This window comes from Engraulis encrasicolus, chromosome 2, assembly GCF_034702125.1.
Source record: "Engraulis encrasicolus isolate BLACKSEA-1 chromosome 2, IST_EnEncr_1.0, whole genome shotgun sequence".
Taxonomy (NCBI): Eukaryota; Metazoa; Chordata; class Actinopteri; order Clupeiformes; family Engraulidae; genus Engraulis; species Engraulis encrasicolus.
The window spans coordinates 29,345,757-29,371,016 of record NC_085858.1 but is presented as its reverse complement, the minus strand read 5'-3'; the positions used below and the strand labels follow the sequence as shown (position 1 = coordinate 29,371,016).

The window sequence follows — 25,260 nt, the reverse complement described above, 5'->3', positions numbered from 1 at the left end:
ATAAGCTAATCAAGAAGGCGGGGTCCATCACGGGTGTGTGTTTTAATTCGGTGGAGCAAAATTTTAGAGGAGCGGACGACCACCCACTGTCCAGCCTGTTCACGAGGAGTGGCAGGAGCCAAAGGCTCCTCCACCCTAGGTGCTCCACCGAAAGGTTCAGACGATCTTTTATCCCTGCAGCAATCAGACTTTTTAACAACAGCTGCTGATGGGTTTTATTGGTTTTATTGGTTTTTATATGTTGTGGTGACTCTTTGTGTGTTTTTATGATGGACTGTTTATTGTTTCTTATTGCTTATTTATTGTTAGCTCTTATTTATTATATGTTTGTCTATGTGTTTGGAATGTGCTGTGTGAATGACCAGGTGGTATTCAATTTACCCTGTGGGGATTAGTAAAGTCTCTCATCATCATCATCATCATCATCATCATCATCATCATCATCATCATCTTCCCTGACCTGACAATTATGGGCAATGTTTTGCTGATTGTAATTTTGAATTACCAACTTATTCATCTCGCTCTCTCCGCCTCTCTCACTCACACTCACACTCACACTCTCTCTCGCTCTCTCTGCCTTTCTCAATTTGGATAATAAATTGTGATGTGTGTAAGTAATACACATCATACTCATCATTGCTGATGTTGTTATTGTGTAAAAATAGCTATTCATTGTACACATTTAAGGCCCAATCTCAATTCACCCCTTGGCCCTATCCCTTACCCCTCCCCCTGCCCCAGAGCAAGCATAGTCCTCCCACTGCTACACACAGAGAGAATAGAAACAGCAGGACGCGCAAATGTACAGTGGATGACTCAGTTCAAATTGATCACAGATCGAGCCCAGTCACATGGCGAAACCTCAGAGGTCTCATGTCTTAGTCTTAGGCACTGGAGACATAAGGGGGCCTGTGTTCACCAAGCACAAGCAGAGCAACGCAAAGCCATCCCGTCCCTAGTCTCTAGAGTAGTGTTTCTCAACAGGGGTGCCGGGGCACCCTGGGGTGCCGCGGGGCCCCCTCAAGGGTGCCGCGGAAACGTGGCTGATAAATAGATTATGTAATATGATACATATTTGTCTAAATTGATAAGTTAATGCTAGTCAGTGGAATCTTTCATCTGCCATTTACGCACAATAAAGTAAATATAGGTCGCCCCAGTCAGCTGCAGCTTTTGTGGTATCGGCTTGTTACGGCTTGTTGGTTTGAGTGCCTTGAAATTTTTCATGAATTGAAAGGGTGCCTCGCCTAAAAAAAGGTTGAGAAACACTGCTCTAGAGTAGTGATTCTCAAAGTGTGGTCCGAGGACCACTGGTGGTCCGCAACAGAAATCAGGTGATCCGCGAGGGGATATCTACTTTTCCGGAACAAGCTAGCAATATATGCTATATTTGTAACATGATTAAGTCTTATTCTCACCACAAGAAGACAGACTTGTAAATGTGAATACAAAGTTAACTAATCTGCATTTTATTAGCAGTGTCAAATTAGTACCCGTCAACTGTCAATTTAGTTCACATGTGGTCCCTGAACTTTTTTGGAGGGACAAAGTGGTCCTCGTTCTGCAAAAGGTTTGAGAAGCACTGCTCAAGAGAACAGCCATAAACTGTATGAGCCAAGAGGACACCATAACCAGATACAGATGACCAGTCACACCCTGGAAGAGACTGCAAACTACTCTAATGGTTAGTCACTAATGTCAAAGCCAGACTGCAACAGTTTTAAACAACACTGATTATGTGTCATCGTATTGTCCTAGAGCAATGTTGGTACTGACCAGAGCAGGTGTGTCGTGGTGTGTGGTGTACCTAAGCAGCGTGTCATCGCGTATGGCCTACCTGAGCTCGTGTGTGATGGTGTGGCATGTGGCTTAGTGCAGGGGGGTGCTGTGATGGTACAGACATGAACAGGCGTGTCATGGCGTGTCGCGCGGCGTAGTGCAGGGGGGGTGTCGTGTGATGGTACTGACCTGAATAGGCGTGTCATGGCGTGTGTTGTCATGGTACTGACCTGAGCAGACGTGTCATGGCGTGGCGCACGGCATAGTGCAGGGGGGTGTTGTGTGATGGTACTGACCTGAGTAGGCGTGTCATGGCGTGTGTTGTCATGGTACTGACCAGAGTAGGCGTGTCATGGTGTGGCGTGTGGCTTAGTGCAGGGGGGTGTTGTGTGATGGTACTGACCTGAGTAGGCGTGTCATGGCGTGTGTTGTCATGGTACTGACCAGAGTAGGCGTGTCATGGCGTGTGTTGTCATGGTACTGACCTGAGTAGGCGTGTCATGGCGTGGCGCGCCGCATAGTGCAGGGGGGTGTTGTGTTGGTACTGCTCCCCGTAGGAGGTGTTGGGGTCCATGGCCTCCTTGAACTGGGGGTTGCTCTCATACAGTTGGTAGGCCAGCAGCTCATCCCCGTTGATCAGGGCCTTGCGAAACTTGGTGGCAGTGTTCCCCATGGCTACACATACACACACGCCCTCCTCCCCTCCTCTCCACCTCCTTGCGCCTCCTCTCCTCTACTTGTGCAGGTGGCCTCCTTCCTGTAGAGCCGAGCCTTCCTCTCCTCCTCCTCCTCTTCCTCAGTCCCAAAGCATGCTGGGAGGTATCAGCTGGGCAGAGCTGTGGGGGGGCGGAGTCAGACCCAGCCACATGTTAGCATGTTAGATAGCAACTTCCGGAGTCAGCTGACAACAACGACATCATCAAATATACGCATTGCTTGCTCGGTCACACCAAACGAAAGATCTTCACCTGCTGCGCTTCCTCACGTACAGTATATCATAGCACATTCAATGTAATAGCTGTCTGATGAGCCCTCTGTAGCTAAACCAGTCGGTGCACTTCCATATGCGATCGTGTTTGTGTCATCCTGTCCGCCTTGGCTTCCTTTAGTGTTTAGTATGGTATGGCAACATGCAACACACACAGCACTGGTGTTAAGTCCCCGCCTTCATGCATGCGTATCCTCCTCTCTGCCCAGTAAGTAATGTACACACACAAACACGTGCGTACGCACACACACACGCAAATATAAATACAAACACCACAGCCACAAGACCAACCAAACACAAACACACACACAAACACTGGGATCACAACCACACACACACACAAACACACTAAGATCACAACACCCCCCCCCCACACACACACACACACACACACACACACACACACACACACACGCACACACACACACACACACTAAGGCCAGAGCTTTGTGCTTCCTCTGCTGCCACCGGGGGCTTCCGCCGCTCCTCTGCCAAGTGGCGTGGTCCCACTGTGTGCAGGTTCTGTTGGGATGCAGAGCCCTGCCATGCCCAAGATACGCTCCCGCAGCCGCCATCTGTCTACCAGGGCGCCAGGATGCGGATAGAGAGCTGCTCAAGCCCACAGTGCAGCCAGCCACACCAACAACACCAAACTAAAACGGACAACTGAAAACTGGAAAGGACTGCTTCTTTGACGATGCAATGAAGTCTGAAACATTATCTTTAAAAAATCTTTTAAAAATATACCGTTAGGGCAAAGCGCACAAAATATGTGTCGACGACGCAGAGGGACTTCTCAGGGTCTTGCATCGATAGTGTAGATGTGTAGTATACTGCCATGGAATAGAAGACATTTGGCATCACCATAATTCAGGAGCATTGTTGAGATTAAGACATTTGGGACACACTTTCAATATACTACAATCACAACAGCGCCATGACCATTGGAAGTGTATTGTATTATATTATTTGCTATATTACTATTATATTAAGATTATTATTATTATTATTATTATTATTATTATTTGTATTTCATTTTAAATCCCTGACCTAGTCACCCATACTCTGACTCATCAGAAAAATGGCAGACCAAGTTGTAAATAACACTGGACCTTAGGCCATCACTGCAAATCAGCTTTAGTCATCATTGTTGATATCAATCCTAATAGGCAAATCATTAACACAATGCCTCTCATGTTGTGTTTCGTGCTGCCTTTGGTCAGTCTGTTGATCAGAATCATATAAAAGTATATGATCAGGTTGATCAGGTTGAAAGAATGGGCATGGACTCTTCTGTGCAAAAAGGTATTAGGATTGATAACAGAATGCTGGCTGTTGTTGCATCGCAATGAGTGTCTGTAAGATGCGTAAAAGATGAATACACCAACTATCCCTCGCTTGAACTTGAGGATTTCATACGTTGCCATACATTGCCACATTACCTCCATTTGTTTTAGGATTAATAACGCGTGTCTAAACTCCAACTTTCCAACAAGGAATGCAAATAGGCTAGAAATACCCTTCCAGCATGGGTGCAATTTTAGGTGTGGATGGTGGGGACATGTCATTAACACTTTTGCGATAAACCTAGCTCTTCCAGACAACTTTTTCACAAATATAATGGGTCATTCCATGTCAATTCACACGCCTTCCCCACATGACCCTCTCCGATTAACCCAATATTTCACATACAGGTACCTTTTGATGTCAATTGAAAGAATACCAAGTATTAGCACCCTACGTCCAACGGTTGCGGACATGAAGCCCTCCAAAGTTGGGGTGCCATGCCCACTTTTCAAGCCTGTCAATTGCATACAAAATTTACAAGCAGATTTTGACACCTCTGGTTTTAGTTTGAAGGAAGATACAGGCCTGAAAATCACCATGGCCCCTCAATATGACCCTGTCTACCAGATGATGTACTTACAAATGGCATGCCTTGATTATTTTTGGCTATATTAAGCCTTAAAAACTGAATTCGTGAAACGCGTGTTGAAGAGTCTTGCCACTTTGGGGTTCCAGATCTTGGAAACTATGTATGCTTTGGGAGTTATAATTGATTTTCCATCATATTTGGGAACTGAACAGTGTAATCCAAAAAAAGTAAGGCACTCAGCCTTTTAATGATGGAATAGGAGGGAATCAAAAACAGCTTTTAGACAAAATGACCTAACGGTACCCTCTACTTCAGTCCTCAAATTAACCATGTGGGCACTTGATGACTGGAACACCCTTTTAACCCCATGTACAGTAGCACTGTATCAAACATTAAAGCTTGGAAAAACGTTGTTTTTCAAAGTTCTTCATATTAATCTTGGCCTTCAAAGTATATGTTTTTGTCTATGTCTTATCACAGTGTCTGGTTTGTCTGCTGCCATCTGCTGGTCAAAAAACGCAACAACAGTGTAATGTAAGAAAACAAAAGGGGTTGGAAAGTCTTGGCCATAATTTGCCAATAAAGTAACCGAGAAATCTAGACGGCCCTAGGGGTTAAGCTCGCTAGGCTACCAATAAAGCACTTTAATTCTACAGTATATTGCTATATATTAATTATGATTTTAACGAGCATTATGCAGAATGCTCAATCATGATTACATTTCTACCAGGACACCCCCACCCCCATGTCTGGTAGAAATGTAGTGCAGGGTGTGGCCATCTTGGGACTGGCATCATGATTGAGCATTAATCAGTCACACTTAGGAAATTATTTAAACTAGAAATATTCATCATGCTTGTTAAAATCATAACTATATAGCAATATACTGTATAATAATTACAGTGCCTTATTGGTTAATTATGGGCAAGATGTCCCAGCCCTTTTTGTTTTCTTACATTACGCTGTTGTTAGTTTTTTAGACCAGCAGATGGCAGCAGGCAAAACAGACACTGCGATACGATATAGAGAAAAACACATACTTTGAAGGCCAAGATTAATATGAAGAACTTTGAAAAACAAAGTTTTTCCAAGCTTGAATGTTTGATACAGTGCTACTGTACATGGGGTTAAAAGGGCGTTCCAGTCATCAAGTGCCCACATGTTTAATTTGAGGCCTGAAGTAGAGGGTACCGTAAGGTCATTTAGTCCCAAAGCTGTTTTTGAGTCCCTCCTATTTTATCTTTTAAAGTCTGAGCGCCCTACTTTTTCTTGAATACACTGTACAGTTCCCAAATATGATGGGAAATCAATTATAACTCCCAAAGCATGCATAGTTTCCAAGATCTGGAACCCCAAAGTGGCAAGACTCTTCAACACGCGTTTCACTAATTCAGTTTTTAAGGCTTAATATAGCCAAAAATAATCAAGGCATGCCATTTGTAAGTACATCATCTGGTAGACAGGGTCATATTGAGGGGCCATGGTGATTTTCAGGCCTGTATCTTCCTTCAAACTAAAACCAGAGGTGTCAAAATCTGCTTGTAAATTTTGTATGCAATTCACAGGCTTGAAAAGTGGGCATGGCACCCCAACTTTGGAGGGCTTCATCTCCGCAACCGTTGGACGTAGAGTGCTAATACTTGGTATTCTTTCAATTGACATCAAAAGGTACCTGTATGTGAAATATTGGGTTAATCGGAGAGGGTCACCTGGGGAGATTCTAGGGAATCATGTGAATTGACATGGAATGACCCTAATGCAAAAACAGTATACCCGTTGAAATGTCCCCACCACTTTCAAAGCCAAACCTACACCTTTGCCTTCCTGTAGCCACGTTTAAGGTATTTAATTGATCAGGTATGTCAATCCCATTTGGATTTCTGTGCCAGTAATTGACACAAGGAGGGTGGATTTAGATAGGGATAAAAGGTAGGTAGCAATAGACAATGTTTGGGTTTACTAGGCTAATTGAACAGATATGATAATTCTCTGTAGCCCATTATATTTAACACACATTAATAATAATAATATCAAATAATATCATAATATCAAAAAAGAAGACGAAAATAAAGGAATGGAGAGTGGTTGTAACTGTTACCGCCTTAAGTGTACCACCCCAGACATAAATACAATGGAAGAAAACCGAAATAAAGATGCACAGCCACAACATAACCATCCCTTTCGATTGACTTGTTGATCTTGGGTGCATGGACGTTTCCTGTAGCGCCTAGTCTCTGGAGTCCCGTTGTTACATTGTCATTCCTTGTCGTGGGAGGTAACATATTTCTTGCAGCGACTTTACATTGCTTTTCTTTTCTATTCGGGTCATCTTAAGTCTTTTGGAAAATGAGCATTTTCGGGCGAAATAAAATCTCAGCCGTTTTAGGATAGGGTATCTCATATGAAATGACATGCATCTGGTGGTTAGTTGTCAAGAAGGCTGCTATTTCAAACAATACAAAACAGCACAATGTGATAGTTAACCCGTTGGCTAAACGAACCGATTACCTAACAAACTAAAGCTGGCAAACTTCGAACGTTACAGATTTACAAGGCCGCATTAATCGCCAAGACAAGAAGCTTGTTTGCCTCAACAACAGGTTGTAAAATGCACTGACATGTTTCGCCTTCTTGCGTGGTCCTGACATTTATTTGGCCGACGGGCGCAAAAAAATGGTTGACGCAAACAAACCTCATTAATTTAGCCTAACAATAGCCTAGAACTAGCTCACATGGGCAATATAGCAACGCTTATATGGGCCATTAAAAACTAGTGAGCCATCTAGGCTAGTGAATTGTATGCAAACAAAACAGGAAAGAGTTTGTTTTAGCGCCTCTCATACTTTCGATGGATAAACTTGCCAAATTAGACTACTTGTAACCAGCATTGTTATGGAACGTCAGTTCCCATCACATGATTCCAACAAATCTTCTCAAAAATAACAACAAAACCCACACCTAGACCAAGGTCAGTCGATGGCAGGTTTGCTGAAACAACTCAATATTCAAGACAAACGCTGTATGCCAGAGAGTGTAAATGGCTGTCAGAACGGGGAGACAACGTCTGTAAACAACAGTGTGTGGCTAAGTTACATTTTCAGTTAATGTACAGCTTTGTATTAACCCGAAACTCACCTTTTTGTCACAGCTACCGCTATCCGAGTGTGTTGTTCGCTACCAGCGATGGCCGTTTTGAAAAATAATGTATTTTTTTCTTCATCATTTGTCTTACGGTCAAGGCGTGTTATTTCCAATATGCCGTGTTGCGATAGTGATCTATTTACTGGCGTGTCTACTCCTTCTGTTTTGTTGCTGAGATTTTAGGGCAGTGTGAAGCTGAACACGTTATAGTACAAGACTGTTTCCTGTTGGACGAGGGCAGCGAACAAAAGAAAGAGTAGACCGTGTATAATTTTCTATTAATTTATTTGCTCTGCGATGAAATATGGATTAGTGTATGAATAATTCAGGTAAATATTCGTGAAATTCATTGTTTTGTAGTTGTCAGCTAGAAGATGTTGTCGATTTTGAACCCTTATTTTGAAGTGAGGAAAGGAATACCAATGAATCCTTGATTCCCTGTGTGTCTTTTTTTCCTCGTCCACAGTATTTCTGTCATGTTATTTTAATTACCCAACTTCAGTCGCCTGAATTTCCTCTGGTAGTGACAGTTGTTGTGGTCATCAACATTGGTCTCTCTGACATAGAGGTGGGTGGCGTGCCCCATCACATAGCCCACTGAATGCGCTCACAACACATTTTGGACAAGTTCAAACTTTGTACTCAGCGTTTACCACTAGAGGACGCCAGTGCACATGTCTTTCAAACGTTGCACAGTGCTCTCTCTTGTACAGACAGGCCTTGTGCTGCCACAAAATTGCCATGTTGTATTTTTTGTCCTCCCATAGTTTGATATTTAACCTTGTGCTAATGGTTTGACCTGAACTAATCAATGACATTGCAGTGAAATTTTGATTTAGCCATGGATGGTAATGAAGCCTGATGATGATGATGATGATGATGATGATGATGGTGTGTGTGTGTGTGTGTGTGTGTGTGTGTGTGTGTGTGTGTGTGTGTGTGTGTGTGTGTGTGTGTGTGTGTGTGTGTGTGTGTGTGTGTGTGTGTGTGTGTGTGTGCGCGCGCGCAGAGAAGCCGACATAGGGGACAAAGGGGGTCTGTTGTCCTGGGCACAGGGCACAGAATTAGGTTCTCATTACATTGTTTGCATTGGTTATTCCTTTCAGATGTCCCTGGCCCAGACAAAGCTGTCAGTTGCTGTGCGCGTGTGTGTGTGTGTGTGTGTGTGTTTGTGTGTGTGTGTGTGTGTGTGTGTGTGCGCGTGTGTGTGTGTGTGTGTGTGTGTTTGTGTCATTTGTGAATGAATCGATTATTTTGAACGGCTCCTAAATGTGAACGAAGGGAACCGAATCCCAGCTGGGACCAACTCTTTCCCATTTTTTTTGTTCATTTTGTCATTCGTTTTGAGCATGTGACCTTCACCGGAGCACTTCAAGTTCAAGAAAAACACTAGTGTCTTTGCCTCACAGAGTGGTGGGAACGGTCTTTAGAAGGAAGAGAACAGTCAGTTGTTGTTTGGACAACAATAGCCAGAGGTGGCTAAAATAGAATTATATAAAATAATAAATTATAACTATGAAAGAATAAATATTAAAATATTGTTCAAATGAGCCAGTTTTTTAACGTCTGATTTCACGTGAAATGACCCTTTAATCATTTAAACATTAATACATGAATTTATATTTTTGATGTATTGCAAAAATATAAATTCATGTATTAATGTTTAAATGATTAAGGGTCATTTCACGTGAAATCAGACACTTTGGGACCCGACCGACACAGATGCCAATCATACTTGCTGTGCCTGTTTAGTAGCAAGGTAGCACCCCAGAACTGCATTTGTGTGAATCTGACACCAATATTAAGGGAGAAACAGACTAGGAAAGGTTTACATATGAGGGTAGGACAGTATACATTCACGTGAAATGACCCTAAAGCATTGCCAGAGTTCTGTTATTTTTCATCTTACCCTAACCACCAACAGTTCAGAGCGGCCTATCTGTCCCTGTGCTCTTCCTTAAAACTGCTTTCATGGGTGTGTCTGAGAGTCTGGCTCAGCCTTGGGCCTTTGTCCATGGCAGTCATCTTGATGTTTACGTGGTAGGGTCTGGTTCTTGGCCCATCTTCCGGGTTAACGTATAAGCATACTGATAAGCTAATGCCCAACCCTCTAACATCAATTGACTAATTATCATGTAGGCCTTGACAGTTCCTTGTGACCTTTTTGACCTTTGATGTGGTCAGTGTGGGGACATGCCTGTGTGGGGATAGTGGCACTCACTTAGTATGTAGCGTGAAATCAATAGGTTTTTACTTCATACAAACTTAAAGTGACCTAAAAGGCTTAAAGTCATCAGGTTAATCACATATAGCTACTTCCAAAACGTAAAAAAAGATATTTTATTACAATAGTTATTGCAAGCGACACAAGCATAGCAAACACTCAAACAAAAACACACACAAAGCAAATTGACAAGTACAACGTAGCAGATTTTGTTTGTTTGTTTGTTTTGTTTTTACGTTTTTAAAAGAACAAACACACAAATGCAAATCCCCACCTTGAACAATATCAGACAAATTTGAGCAATTTTAAAACACTATTCTACAAAATAAAGTTGTGCTTGCCAGTAACTTCAGTCTGTTCTAGTTTGTCTGCCAAAATGGATAATCCAAGGGCATTAGGTTTTCACCCCCCTTAAATACTAAAATCCATACTGAATAGAAGTCTGCAGGGGATTTAAACATCACATGGAGAAGGCTAGGCCACACAGTGGGGTGAGGGGACGTGAGTTCCTATTGGATCACTACCAGCACACCACTGGCCGTGTTCATATGGCAATGCCAGCTGAGGGCATGTTAGAAGGATTCAAAAGAACTTATTGCTGATTATTTAAACAGATATACAATGGCTCTGGATCAAAGTGAGGATAAATATTATAATTCCCATATTCTTCTAACCAATGGTAAAGCTGCCATGCATATGAATGCTGCCACAAGGGGCAATTGCTTTGTGTAATGCAAATACTGTATACATTTCTGTGCTTGAATGCTTGCATTGACTACAGCTAAACACAGGCTGTGCTGCAGTGTACACTACATGTATACAGTCTGAGCACAACTAGAATAAACTCTACCTGAACTCTTCAACCCCTGTAGCAACACTGGCAGCAGCCATGATTTTAATTCTAATGACAACACCAGGGCAATGAGAGCAGTGACTGACCCTTTTTGACCCTGCCATGGCAAAGCAGACCTGTGTCGGAAACCCCCCAATAACTATAGATACAAAGCTATTGCAGGGAACAAAAAAATTACATAGATTTCTCAAATGTACTGGCGTTTACAAAATCGTGAGGAACAATCATTGCCCGTGTGGCCGAATGTACTAAGATTATTTTTATAACCCAAGAATGTTTATTTGGACAAAAGTTTTGCATTGCACTGTGTAGAATGGGTACTGCAACTATGCTGCACATTGAAACTGTGCTGCCTATGACCAAATGTGATCTTTTCATGAATATTTACTAAATAACACAGATATTTACTGGTATAACCAGTCTATTTCTAGAAATTCAAAATGGTGGACCATGGAGAAGATCCCCCTTTTCATAATAAATACTTGGAATTTGGTGGTGGTGGTTAGTATATTCATGAAAAAGGTAACATTAGTGAATGGTCAGCATGAATTCTGGAAATAAACTACAAAAATATTACAAGGTGCACCTTTAATGTGCAGTCTTAGAACAGGGTTAGTGTTAGGGTTATTCACTTTTGTTGCATGCTACACAAATGTTTGAAGTATTTTCACAGTAAAGTTTATTTCCATGGAGCAGTGAACGTTGCACATGTTGCATTCATATGCCACTGTCTCTTCAGAAGGTCAAATTAACTATGTTATAAACTCATAGCCTATGTTATAACCTCACTGTCACCAGAATTGTAATGCCAGTAATTTCATAGCAATGTTATGATGAAGTTGAGCCTTCCCAGCAAATTGTGAATAGGCCCTCCGGCGACCCCATCTGCAGTAAGAGGCTACATGATGCCAACAAGTAATTGCTCAAACATTTGTAACATCTCGCTATTTTCAGAGCTAATGTTTATATTTTCTGCATGTGTCATTATGTAAGAGGCACAGTCCATTCTTTTGACTAATTCATGGAATTTGTATGACAAAGATTTAGGACGGGGAAGTATCATGAAGTAACCTTCAATATGGGGCGAGATGTGTGGTCTTAATCCCGTAATGTGAGAAGGAACTGGCCGCATATTTGGTCTGCTAGTCCAGCCTGTCACACACCAGCCATCTTAATCCTCCCAGACTGTACACAAGAGGGGAGCACCGAGTTCACCCTTAGGACAGTCCTCTGGACTGGACAAGCTTTTTTTTTTTTTTTTTTAAAGACAATTTTGGGGTGGGGGTTAATGGACAGGACCATATGAGATAGCAACATGAAACGAGTGGGGTAGAGAGAGGCGTGGAAGGATAAGGAAAAGTCTTCAGGCTGGGATTGAATCCAGGTCCCCAGTGTAGCAGTACAGTGCCTTAGCTCTTTAAGCTTCAGTGAAGGCCTGGACTTCATAACCATTTGTCACGCATGACTACACCTTAACATGGTGTATGACTGCTATTATTGTATTGCATATACTGATCCACATCATATCCACCTCTTCCACTGCTACTAACTAAGTTTTGCTTGTTAATACAAACCTACATACAACTTGTCACAAAATAAATATCCATTCAAACATAGAGACAAAATGACTTTTTTTTTGCTTTTTTATTTTTTTTATACAATGGAAAAGTTTTTGGACAGTAGACGGAATAACTTTTAATATCACAAATTTTAAGTCGGCACATATTGATGAGGTGAAAAACGTCAGTTGAGAAAGAGGGAGACAGGGTATCCTGCATCATGCATCCTTTTCATAATTCCGCACCGCCACCACATCGCCCATTACACATTTCTAGAGGGAGGGACACACACACACACACACACACACACACACACACACACACACACACACACACATACAGTTAGACACTTTTACAGAATTTATTCCGAAAAAAAACATTCTTAATTATTAACATTATGATGAGATGTAATTAACAGAATGATGAGAAAAGCCTAGAGAACATAGTGGACTTTGACACGTTTAAGATTAGGTAAGATTAGATTAGAATAAACTTCATTGTTGTCACACATGACAGTTGGCGACAATGAAGTTAAATCTAATCTTATCTAATCTAACTTTATACATTGTGTGAATATGGTGAGGAAAGGTAGTGCCATTCCTTTATAGGTTTTGACTCAAAGTACAAAATGTTTTACAATAGAACTATAAAATCTGTGTCAGCGAAACAGGCAAGTGCAGATTTCATAGGATTAACCGGGCTGCATTCTTTGATTTTGAGTCCTGGGGCAGACTAGGATTTGCCAGTTTTTTTTCCAATGACTACTTGACCTCATTACATGCGGCACTCCAGTAGTAAGCGTGTGTTTATATTTTCTCACTACTATTATGGCATTTAACAGTTCAACACTCAATGGTTAACAATAATGTCAGAGAGGTTGCCTTACCGCTACCAGTTTTGTGCCCTGCACGTCTCTTTCGATTGTGGTCTCCTTTCCATCCCACATCTGTTTCTGCATCAGTTTGCCGTTGTCCATGGTGAAGAGAGTCTAGGATGAACAGGCAGAATATTCAGTGTTGTGCTCACAGTGCTCATAGTGATGTGTGGTGCAACTTTTCCATAAGTATTAGGTAAAAAAGCTTGCACATCCAAACATCTGACCTGGGAGCAGGACAAACAAATAATCAGATAAAAAGCGAAAATAGTCTGCTTCAAAGTTCAAGATTTTTTTTTGGGACCCACTTAATTTTTATTTTTGGAAAAATAAAAAATTAGTGGGAGCTAAAAAAAATCCTGGTTGAAGCAGACTTTTCTTTTCATTGCAGCTTTTTCATAGCCCAATCCCATGATCATTAAGCTTGGCTTATCTCACCTTGGTTTTTCTGTCGTCTACGGTGGTCTCATCAAATTCCTCATCCAGCTTGAAATTGATCTCTGTGGTCTTGAATGTGCTTTGAGCCTTGATGTTGATGAGGCCCCCGTCGCCCATGCTGATGACAAGGTTAGGCTTCGTCATGTTGCCCACTTGCCGCGTAGCAAAGCTCATACCTGCATTGGAAGACATCATTTCAATAGCAATTCAACACATTGTCGTTAGGATAGTGCTGCAATGTAGGCCAACACTTTTAATTATAGTCATTGACGTTTTAGGGAGGTTGGACATTTAAAAAAAATGCACAGCAAACTGTAAACTGCAAGAGGCAGTACAGTCTACAGTGTACAAAGTGCAGTAAATAGTGAAACACAATAGACTACATTCTGGAAGAATGAAAACTTAAGATAGCCCCAGATATCATAGATAGCATAGAGCCTGTAGCAAAATTACAGTCTTGCAAAAGGATCTTACCAACTGCCTTCATGTATTCATCAAAGTTTTCACTGTTGATCAGCTTCCATTTTCCCACAAACTGTTCCATGATGTACAGACCCTTGGCGTGCTGGCCTATGCTAAATTAGAATGCTGTGATCCACAAGTGTAAGAATAAGTCATTGCCAGTAAGGCTGAAATTTAAAGAGGCCCCCAGCACACATGTCAAGATCTGTCAACCAATCAGTTCAATAAACCTCCGAATCAAGCGATCCGATTGGCCCAACAGATGAAGAGATTAGGAGCATGAGCACATTGACTAAAGTCCAAGAGTCAGTGTGATTTTTCTTTTCTCAGAAGAGATTGGGGGGTGAACTCCTTAAGAATAAGAATGCAAGAAGGGCGACCTATTTTATGGTACCTGACCTCAACACATCACAACTAATATCTATAGCGAAGGATAGAGTGCAACTTCTCAACTTCTGTCAAATGGGGCAAATGGATTGCATGCATTCTAACTGCAGAATGCACATAGCAGTTCAATTAGGGCTACTGCCCTTTGTCACGCATCTAAATGTCTTCCATGAAACCGAAATGTGAAATAAAAATCTGTATTAAGTTTGAATTCTTGCATGGTCGAGAGGGGGACACACACACACACACACACACACACACACACACACACACACACACACACACACACGGCTGCAGAAAAAGGGTTGAAATCATTTCCTGATTGTGAAAGGCTTGGGTTTACTCAACCACGAACTCACTTCCTTTCATAAATAACGAGACATAAGATAGCTTCAGTTCACTATTTAACAACTCCTTTTGAATACTGAACTGCCTTCAAGTATTTAGGCCCTATTCTAAATAACTGTAAGTTATGTAATAATTAAAAACATGCATGCAACTAGCTGTTAGGTAATCGGATCATGGGTCGGTGGGGTTCCTGAAAAGCTATGACCTATGGGAGAATTACAATGCACGAGTACAGGCTTGTTAGTTGTTGCAGGAGAGGTCAGTGCTGGCGACTTAAAAATTACAATACCCTTTTACAGCCACAAGGGGGAACCCTTAGTCCTCTGAATGCAGAGCAATATGGTGCTGTCTGACTATCTATGAGCTACACCTCTCAAACAGACCTACAAGAGTCATAAACTGAATCAAATGATCAAATGTTGTAAAAAAATAAATAAAAAAAGTTTCCAGATTTGTGTAATTGTAGGCACTGGAACAGGGCTACAAGGTGCCCTAAATCAAGATTCTCAGACTGAGACATTTTAATGTACAAGCGGATTCCAAAAAAGTTGGGACACTTTGTATTTTGTGAATAAAATCAAAATGCTGGCATTTTCAAAACATCTAATATGTTAATAAGGTAGAGCATTATGTACAGACAACATATCAGTTGTTAAAGTCGAGCAGAATTATTGTTTTGAGGTAATTATGTGATCATTTAAAATTTGACCCATGCAACAAATCTCAAAAAAGTTGGGACAGGGCCAAAACATGTTGTAATAGTTGGATAATTCTAAAAATTACACAAGGAAGAATATTTTAAAAGGAACTATATTGACTGCCAACATGAATGCACAAATAAAATACCATCACATAGAGGCTGTGGCACTCAGCAGCGAAGATTTTGAGGGACTAATTACTTATCTATTACACAGAAAGATTGAATTATCAAAATTGCAGGTATATAAGGCCTATTTCCGTAATATAAAGTTCTGTGTATCATTGCACGAGTTATGAGATCATGACATACTCGTGGTAAATAAGCAAACTATGACACTCCAACAATGACAGCTCTCGAAAAAATGACCATAAACACAACACTTGATTAATGCACGTGATGCAGACATTAAACCGTGTTGTGTGCGGAAAGGCTCATTCTATGGACCTAGTAGACATGTGAAACTGTCCTCTGATTACAGAATGGAAAATATTGAATCCTTTTTGAAAATTATGGAGTCATGCACCCTCCAGGTTATATAGAAAATGAATACTTCGACTTGATTTAGTGGTCAATCTGAAAGACAGCATATATGATGGTAAAGGGGTGCAGAGGTGACTTGGTTAGGGTCTTCTTACTCATGTAGAGCATTAAAATGAATGTTGAATGATACATACAGACTTTAAACAGCAAACATAGCTACCAAGGCATTATATTTTGGAGCACCGCCTTTAGATATTGCCCCATAATGGCGGCAAATGTCAATCTCTACTATGTTCCAACAGTGTGGTTCCATCATAGGAGTAAACAGGTCACAAAATTGTTTTCTTGCAGTCAGGATATGCCACATAATAAGCATAACAAAAAGGTAAACAAGTTGAAGAACACACCTATCAGTTGAGCTGCTGAAATCACGTCTCACATATCAAAATATCTAATTTTTGAATAAAATTATGCCAACAGTGAAAGTATTTAACTGTTCAGTCTCATCCCTTGTGTTGTGTTTAGTCTTATCCAATATAAAAAGCATTTTATTGGCCCTGTCCCAACTTTTTTGGGATTTGTTGCAAGGGTGAAATTTGAAATGATCACATAATTACCTCAAAACAATAATTCTGCTCGACTTTAACAACTGATATGTTGTCTGTACATAATGCTCTACCTTATTTACATATTAGATGTTTTGAAAATGCCAGCATTTTGATTTTATTCACATAATACAAAGTGTCCCAACTTTTTTGGAATCCGCTTTGTAGAATAATTGTTAAGGCCACCTACAAGTCCAGACTAAAACTCGCCAGAGGCAGTTCCTGTTCCAGATGAATTGGAAAAGAGCACTGTGGGCTAGTGACTAGGTCAAAATCAGATGCAGATTTCATTGTATTTCTCTGTTACATAGAATCATTTAGAGGGGAACTAAGGTGTTGTACAGTGTGCATAATACACTATGGTGGAAAGTGATCTACTGTACTGTTTGGCCTATATCCTTTGACAGTTTGGCAAGAAAACACAAGAATGCAGAAACGCTCTCACTAAAAGATGTGCACCGTAGTGCCAAAAACAAACAGGGTGCCGTCCTGTCTCAAGGGCCATTTACGGTGTCTCAGGCCATCTTCTGACATCATTTTCATGTTATGCAGTTTCATGTGAGATAGCCAATGACATTTTGTAAAGAAATGTTAGAAATTACATTTGCAATATAATTGTTAGATTTTCAAGGGACCTACTGAAGGTGGGGTCTGTTGTAAAGGTGGCCACCTTCAATATAGACCTGAAGTGCTGGGGGAAATCCTGGTTTGTGTTCATAGTATGGCCCTTAGGAGGACTTTATAAAATTTGAAGTGGCACCTCGGATGAAAAAGGTTTCCCACCCCTGGTGTACAGGATGCAAATTCATCTGCCTGTATGGTCACAGGTGCATGGATACGCATGTTCCCAAATATTAAGGCATACATTTAGTCAATGCTTACTTTGAAAACTACAAGTGGTAACCTGTCTAGTAGAGGCGTCATATGGCCTAGTTTAACTGGAGATTAAAGAATCCTGTCATTCATTCATCATTTTGACTTCCCTGGAACACACCCCCAGGTGTGGCTACGACTGGGCCTCTGCTTTTGCCCAGTGCGCTCACATTATTTACTCAAGCTAACCCAGGGATACTTAAACTGGGGGTCGGGCAGTGTTGTGCAGAGAAAAGGCAGTGTTTGCAAAGCTTATGCAAATGTATAGCCCATCAATGATAACGCTGCAAAAATAATATGTCGACTTGTCTGTTTAACAAGTGTATGCCAGTAGTGAGCAAGCTAGTCAGCATTAAGCTCAATGGACAAATATGTTTGGCATTTGGAATATAATTTGGGGTGGGGGTTCCGCAATATTCTTAGGTCCAAAAGGGTGTCGTAGCAGAAAAAGTTTGGAAACCACCGGGCTAAGTCAAATCACAAGTCTCCAGGTTTGACTGACAATTATAGTAATAACAATGTGTTTTTAATAGACATGTTTTTTCCTAGACATTTCTTTTAAAAGTTGGCTACTAGCCCATTACCCTGGAAACATTCACCAGTGAGACTTCTATCTTGGCACACACACACACACAATTTGTGACACCTGCCTACTTTGATCAGTGACTTGGCAATAACTAATGTTCCTGCTGTGGGGCATTTCAGGGAAACAAGCCACTGCAAGCTGGTTGTTGATTGAGAGAGGCCCCCGGCCAAGCTGCTGTAGTCCCAGCAGTGTTTGCCAACTAAAGTAGAGATTTAGCACGAATCATTTACCTGGGTGGGCTGTTTCTACAATAGGAAGGTACACCTGTGCCCCAAACCTCTTTGCAGATACTAAATGGAGTGGAGAGGTAGAGGAGTCTCCCATGTTACTCACTTCCATGAATACCTGCCCAGACATAAATTAAGGCGGGGCATGTGAAAAATCAGAACATAAGCCGAAATGATGTCAAATAACACTACTAAGACTCCATAGTTAGTCACCCATTTGTCAGAGTAGTATAAATATCGTTATTAAAGCAATACCAACACTCTTAGTACTATACATGGTTGCAATTACAACATTCTTAGTACTATACATGGTGGTTGCAATTACAACACTTTGTACTAGGCTGTACATGGTTGCAACCATGCATTGCTGTAATAGAATAATAGTGTTAAAATTACACTAGTAACAGTACTTCTACCTCTGCACACACTTACACAGGACTGCTACAGTTGCCTTCTGCACAACCACAGTTGCACAAGGATCCTGAGCAAATCCTTTCACACTATTGCTTAAAGTTCACTTTACTGTACTTGCCCCAATTATAACCCCTTTGAGGAAGGAAACTCTTTACATTACTTAGAAAAGGACGTTTAATTCATGAAAGCAGAAGGTCTTGCTGCACTTGTTCATAATACAAAACCAATTGAACACAGAAAAAAACACTGTAAAGCGACGATCCCGGAATCATGCCTCTCGTTCATAGGTCCTCACGGACACCACGTCATTCATTATGCATTTCTGAAAAGAGACAAACATTTAATTAATTTGTAGAACATAATAATGGGTTAGATTTCAGTAAATAACAGAAATAAAAGTGTAAACTTAAGACGATCAAATCATAAATTGCGCCAAGATCGTTCAAATAAAATTCTGGATTAGGTCAGCATTAAAACTGCAACCTTAGCCACATCTGTAGGCTCACGAACAGGAGCGAGATTCAGGGAGGGGATGCAGCTTGCACTGGATCGACCTTACGTCAACGCCCCATGTGGTCTAATGCGCAACCACTCTGCGCAAGCTCTCGAATCATCGAAAGTTGCACGCTGCTGCTGCCTGCATGACAGACAGCTAGTGTAATAGTCGCATGCTTGCATTGAACAACGAAACGGTGTGTGGGTGCAACAATTCTAGATTTGCCAAAGGGTAATAAAATGAACTCACTGCGACCAGTTTTCCATCTTGAATGTCACGCTCAATTGTCGTTTCTTTACCATCCCAGGTCTGTTTCTGCACCAGTTTTCCATTTTCCAAGGTAATCACGGTCTAATGGACAATTTACAGATACGTTACTTTCAAGAAGCACAAGCATGTCCAGTTTCCCATGAAATATTTTTGAAAACTCACTTTTGTGTGTCTGTCATCAGCAGTCGTTTCATCAAACTCCTCGTCCAGCTTGAATTTGGTTTCTGTCGTCTTGAACGTGCTCTGCGATTTCATGGAGACGACTCCGTCATCCACGCTGAACAGCAAGTTGGGCTTGACCATGTTCCCCATCTGGCGCGTTGCAAACCCCACACCTAGGATCGAAAACAGGAAATCTTAACACCTGCTTCACTTCACAGACCATGCCGTTAACTAACATACATAACGTATTTGTGCTACATAGCCGTGTTTGTCTAGCTGCGCCGCGGACAGCACGGCTAACTTTAGGCTGCCAGCATCATAACGGGCGATCATAAAATCCCAGCCCAAAAACAGCCTACACCCATTATCATCGTGTGAACCGTTACGTTACCTATGGCCTTCATATAATCGTCAAAGTTCTCGCTGCTGGTCAGCTTCCACGTTCCAACAAATTGTTCAACCATTTTGCCAAACGATGATTCACCCTCGACTGATGCTATCTTCAGCTCAAATGTAACGTGTAGTTCTAGTGTTCCCGGGAACTTCCTTCACTGCCACGCCTGAATTTAAAGCGGTTCCTTCAAATGTCCCTAGCATCGCAAACCAATCAATTCAATAAAGCGCGCTCTTGGCTGTTTCATAGGCTAAGATAGTGGAAAGGCGGGGATTAGAGAGACTGTGATAGGGCACCAGCATTTTCAATCAAGTGGTGTGGCACTGGAGATGTAAATGTTGTCAAGATCCCACGGTCCTCCCTCCCTGTCTTGTAAGGATCAGGCGATAGTGAGATGGTGATTCCTTTTTTTAACTGTGTGCTGCAATATCGCCTTTAAACATGTGCAAACAAACTAACACGAGTTATGATTTGTCATATTTGAATTTGATCAGGAAGTCTGTCTTTTCTATGGAAATGCAGGTCTTTGCTGCCCTGGAGATTTTGTTAAGCCTACCCTAGTTGTCAAGCCTACACATGCAGGAATTTCATGCAAATTAACCAACATGACAAACTAGCCTACAGCCTGAGGACGCCATTGTAACCATTGTTACAGCAGTCAGTCACAGACCTTCCACTGTGCACTCCACTGGCAGACAGTAGCAAGCTCTATCACGCATAGGCCCAGACTAGAGCAGGAAAAAGCAGGACACAGCATGTTGCATGTGCAAAAATAACTCTAAAATAAGTGGAATTTAATGGTGTACTGTTCTGCTCCACACATCTTGGAAATGCAATTGTTCAGAGCTATTTGCAAAGATGCACTTTGCAGTGGGATGGAGCTCTTTGGATGCATGCACCACTGCCTGATGTAAAATACAACTGCAAAGTTTGAGTAATTCAGAAAAACAATTTAAGACAATTATATATTGTTCCATTTACAAACCCCAACTCCGGTGAAGTAGGGACGTTTGGTAAACAGTGAATAAAATCAAAATGCTATCATTTTCAAAACATTCAATCTATTCATTAGATGGAGAATAGTGAAAAGACAACATATTAAGTGTTAAAACCGAGAAAAAATATTGTTTTGGGGGACATATGTACTCATTTCTAATTTGATAAATCCAACACATCTCAAAAGAGTTGGGACGGGGATCAGTGAAATTTAGTAAACATCCAAATAAGATAAAACAACAAAGAAGAACATTTCAAAATGAATTGTACTGACGGACAATATAGGTGTCCAGGTATAAGATCATCACAGAGAGGCTGAGTCACTCAGAATTAAAGATGCAAAGGGAATAATTACCATAGTTATTACATACACTTTTGAATTCCCTTTGATTTACCACGATTGAGTGTATATAAGACATATTTTTGTTATTAAAATCATTGTATAGGTTCATGACATCATGAACTAGAATGGGCACTCGGTAGAGCGCAAACCTTCGCCTACGCCACAATTTTTTTTCTGGCTATCTTCAGAGTGTGGGGCATAACATTCTCAAAATGTTGGTGTTCGTTTCATTTAAATCGGACCGGAATATCGTAATATTACATATTTGGCCCAGTCTTGATCTCTTATTCAATTCCACATGCACACGTTGTTCTGGCATATAGTGCTTGGCAAAGAAAAATGTTTTTGACCTTGACCTTGACCTTTGACCCAATCACTCCCAAAAAGTAATCGATTGTTCCTTGGGTCATGACCAATCATCCCACTAAATTTCATAAAAATCGGCTCAATTTACGTTTTTGACCTTTTCGTGACCTTGACCTTGACCTTTGACCCAATCACTCCCAAAAAGTAATCGATTGTTCCTTGGGTCATGACCAATCATCCCAGTAAATTTCATATAAATCGGCTCAATTTACGTTTTTGACCTTTTCGTGACCTTGACCTTGACCTTTCACCTTTGACCCAATCACTCCCAAAAAGCAATCGATTGTTCCTTGGGTCATGACCAATCATCCCACTAAATTTCATAAAAATCGGCTCAATTTACGTTTTTGACCTTGACCTTGACCTTTGTTGACCCAATCCCTCCCAAAAACTAATCGATTGTTCCTTGGGTCATGACCAATCATCCCACAAAATTTCATAAAAATCGGCTCAGTTCTGTGTGAGTTATACAAAGTACAAACAAACAAACATATTAACAAATAAATAAATACACAGCGGTCAAAACATAACCTTCGCCGACTTTGTCTCGGCGAAGGTAAATATATATTGGCTGTAGTCTCACTCTAGCACTCCAGGAATTAGAGCTATTGAAAATTGACCATATTAAGAATGCTTAATGCGTGCAAATGATACAGGAGTGTAACATTCTCCTAAGCACTTGAGCTCACTTGAAATAGACCCAGAAGACATGGGAAACTGTCCTTTGCTTACAGAAGTCAGCAGAAGTTGTAGAAGTCCATTCTATTTGACAATAATAGAGCATTGCACATCCTGTGCTACAGTGAAAATGGACCATCCAACTTGTGTTAGTGCTAGCTTCAAAAGTCAGCCTCCATGATGACATGCGGGTGCAGTAGTGAATTGGTTAAGATGTTCTCACTCATCTGTAGAGTTAAATACAGTGCTGAATGGTATAAATGGGTTTTAAACAGCATGAAAAGCCACTCATGCATTATATTTTGAAGGGAGATCTTCGATTACTGCCACATAGTAAGGTCAAATTGTCACACTGTAAGCACTACAGAAAGGAAAACATTGCAAAACATGACAAGGAATACACCCACCATTTAAGCTGGTGAATTCATGTCCAAGATAGGAATTTGTTTTTTATATATAATCATCTCATCGGTTAATGTATGTAACTATTAAGTGTTGTCTTTTGTTTTGTTTTTAGACTTCCTCAACATTTGCTGCCATTTATTGTCCCCGTCCCAACTCTTTTGAGACGTGTTGGATTTATCAAATTAGAAATGAGAACATATGTCCCCCAAAACAATATTTTTTCTCGGTTTTAACATTTAATATGCTGTCTTTTCACTATTCTCCATCTAATTAATAGGTTGAATGTTTTGAAAATGATAGCATTTTGATTTTATTCACTGTTTACCAAACGTCCCAACTTCACCGGAGTTGGGGTTTGTAGTATACCCGGTGGCCACAAGTGGACACGTGGTACACATTTTGACACTTTAATTTCCTTCGGGATTAATACAAGTATTCTACTCTACTCTACTACTAAGATGACATAACTGCAGTAATCATGCAATACATGTTCATACCTGAACTTGTTTGTGAGGCTTTGCATTTTAAAACCATAATCAACATAGTACATAGTCACTACATCATAACAACATTGTTATGACAGTGCAGAGAGCCTTAAATAACTGATTAAGACATAGCCATTACAATTTTGGTAACAGTAAGTTTATAACATAGGCTCTGCGCTAAGGGGTAAAGACACTGCAAGTATGCTGGGCGTGCTGAATGTTCTGCTGAATGTTCTGGCTGGTTTTGCATGCTCTTGGAGGATTGTTTTGTCTACAAGGCCAACAAGACTCACTTGTTTGAGCCACGAAGAAGATGTTAGACCAAAGCTTGGTCAATTAAAAAAGACAAAGAGGATTTAAATGTGAAAACACAATTTCTTTCAATGTCTACAAGACCTTTATATACCTGTGTGTGTGTGTGTGTGTGTGTGTGTGTGTGTGTGTGTGTGTGTGTGTGTGTGTGTGTGTGTGTGTGTGTGTGTGTGTGTGTGTGTGTGTGTGTGTGTGTGTGTGTGTGTTTTGAGAGCAATGGTGCCTTGCCATCAAGTGAGTTTCTACACAACACATCATGCCGGGCAACTCCTCTCCGCAGCCTCATAAAATGCACATTAACATACAGTACGCCCACTCACACCTTTCAGCACCGTAGGTGGCTATTGTCCTGGTTGTTGGCTCAGTATCATCCTGCAGGTCTACTTATTAATTAGCATACTCTTCTCGTCAGTTGTCCCTTGGAGAGCCAGGCAGAGCAGAATGGCCGTCACAAAATAGCTGTTTTCACCAACTGGTTACCCAGACGTCAGAACCCACAGTGGCTGGTCAGAAGTAAATGTCACCATCACTTTACTTATGTCCTATCGTACTTATGGCCCAAATTATTTATGGCCCATTACTGTGGTTCTGCCATCTAACCAGCTGTTGGGGGGGGGGGGGGGGGGTCCTCCTTATGGCTGTCCATATATTGATGGGGGGGAGGGGGGTCCTCCTTATGGCTGTCCATATATTGATGGGGGGGGGGTCCTCCTTATGGCTGTCCATATATTGATCGGACATATTGTGCCCGTGCATGCTCCAGGTTAGTAACGGATTACATTTCATCACATTACACTAAGCTGATGCTTTTACTCACAGTGACTATTGGTTACAGCCCCTGGAGCAATGTGGGGGTTGGTGCCTCACTCAAGGACAGGACACTTCAGCAATGGGTGTAGGGACTAGGGGAGGTGGGTGAGATTCAAACTTGCAACCATTAAGACCACCTCCCCTAACCATCGGGCCACAGCTGCCCCACATATTACTACTCCACACTACTCCACAGTCTACATTGGCAGCAGGCAGGTATTTTGGCCATGCATGCTCCAGGTTAGTATGGGATTCACTAACCAACAGATATGATAAATGGAGGCAATTTTCTATCAAGACATGTAGGAAGTAAATAACAACATCATCCTCCAAGCGATACAGTATTGGACTCGGCTACAGTGTATCCGTCATCCCTCAATTTGCTAAGTCTCAGCACCGCCCAGTTTGGTTCAAGCATTGACTGTAAATATACAGTATGTAGCCTACGACTGTCTATGGTGGCAAGGGAAGCCGACAATGGGGGACAAAGGGGTTAGTTGTCCAGGGCCCAGCGAGACAGAGGGCCCGGAATTGGGGTTTCATTACACTATATGTATTGGATGAAGGTACCTTTTAGATGACTTTGTCCTGGGCCCAGCAAAAGCTGTCGGCGGCCCTGATGGTGACCACCGCACACATCCACCAGAGGCCAAAATGGAGGGGCATAGTCAGCCTGCATCTTTGTTAAAAAACTAGGGGTTACCCAAAGCAACGCGAATGGTCTTTTCA

The 25,260-nt window shown here is 41.4% G+C and overlaps 3 protein-coding genes across 5 annotated transcripts in view; all 3 read right to left on the bottom strand.

The window, feature by feature from the left end:
* The window catches only part of ankib1b (ankyrin repeat and IBR domain containing 1b), a 35,021-nt gene extending 27,053 nt beyond the window's left edge, over positions 1–7,968 (bottom strand). For 2 of the 3 annotated variants that reach the window (XM_063185957.1, XM_063185963.1), the window contains exons 1-2: positions 7,779–7,968; positions 2,265–2,615 (exon numbers count right to left, since the gene is read on the bottom strand). In XM_063185957.1, the coding sequence (XP_063042027.1) occupies positions 2,265–2,452 (188 nt within the window). In that variant the 5' untranslated portion in view covers positions 2,453–2,615; positions 7,779–7,968. The other variant, XM_063185969.1, reaches the window with a different exon arrangement.
* A 4,522-nt stretch (positions 7,969–12,490) lies between these two features.
* On the bottom strand, positions 12,491–14,531 carry LOC134436609 (fatty acid-binding protein, adipocyte-like). Its single transcript, XM_063185911.1, has 4 exons — positions 14,207–14,531; positions 13,733–13,908; positions 13,307–13,408; positions 12,491–12,692 (listed from the first exon to the last, which is right to left on the bottom strand). Exons 1-4 carry the CDS (start codon positions 14,274–14,276, stop codon positions 12,639–12,641), a joined length of 402 nt encoding a protein of 133 aa, XP_063041981.1. The 5' UTR covers positions 14,277–14,531; the 3' UTR covers positions 12,491–12,638.
* Positions 14,532–18,970: 4,439 nt separating this feature from the next.
* On the bottom strand, positions 18,971–20,320 carry LOC134436601 (fatty acid-binding protein, adipocyte-like). Its single transcript, XM_063185902.1, has 4 exons — positions 20,134–20,320; positions 19,743–19,915; positions 19,560–19,661; positions 18,971–19,136 (listed from the first exon to the last, which is right to left on the bottom strand). Exons 1-4 carry the CDS (start codon positions 20,204–20,206, stop codon positions 19,083–19,085), a joined length of 402 nt encoding a protein of 133 aa, XP_063041972.1. The 5' UTR covers positions 20,207–20,320; the 3' UTR covers positions 18,971–19,082.
* Positions 20,321–25,260: the final 4,940 nt, after the last annotated feature.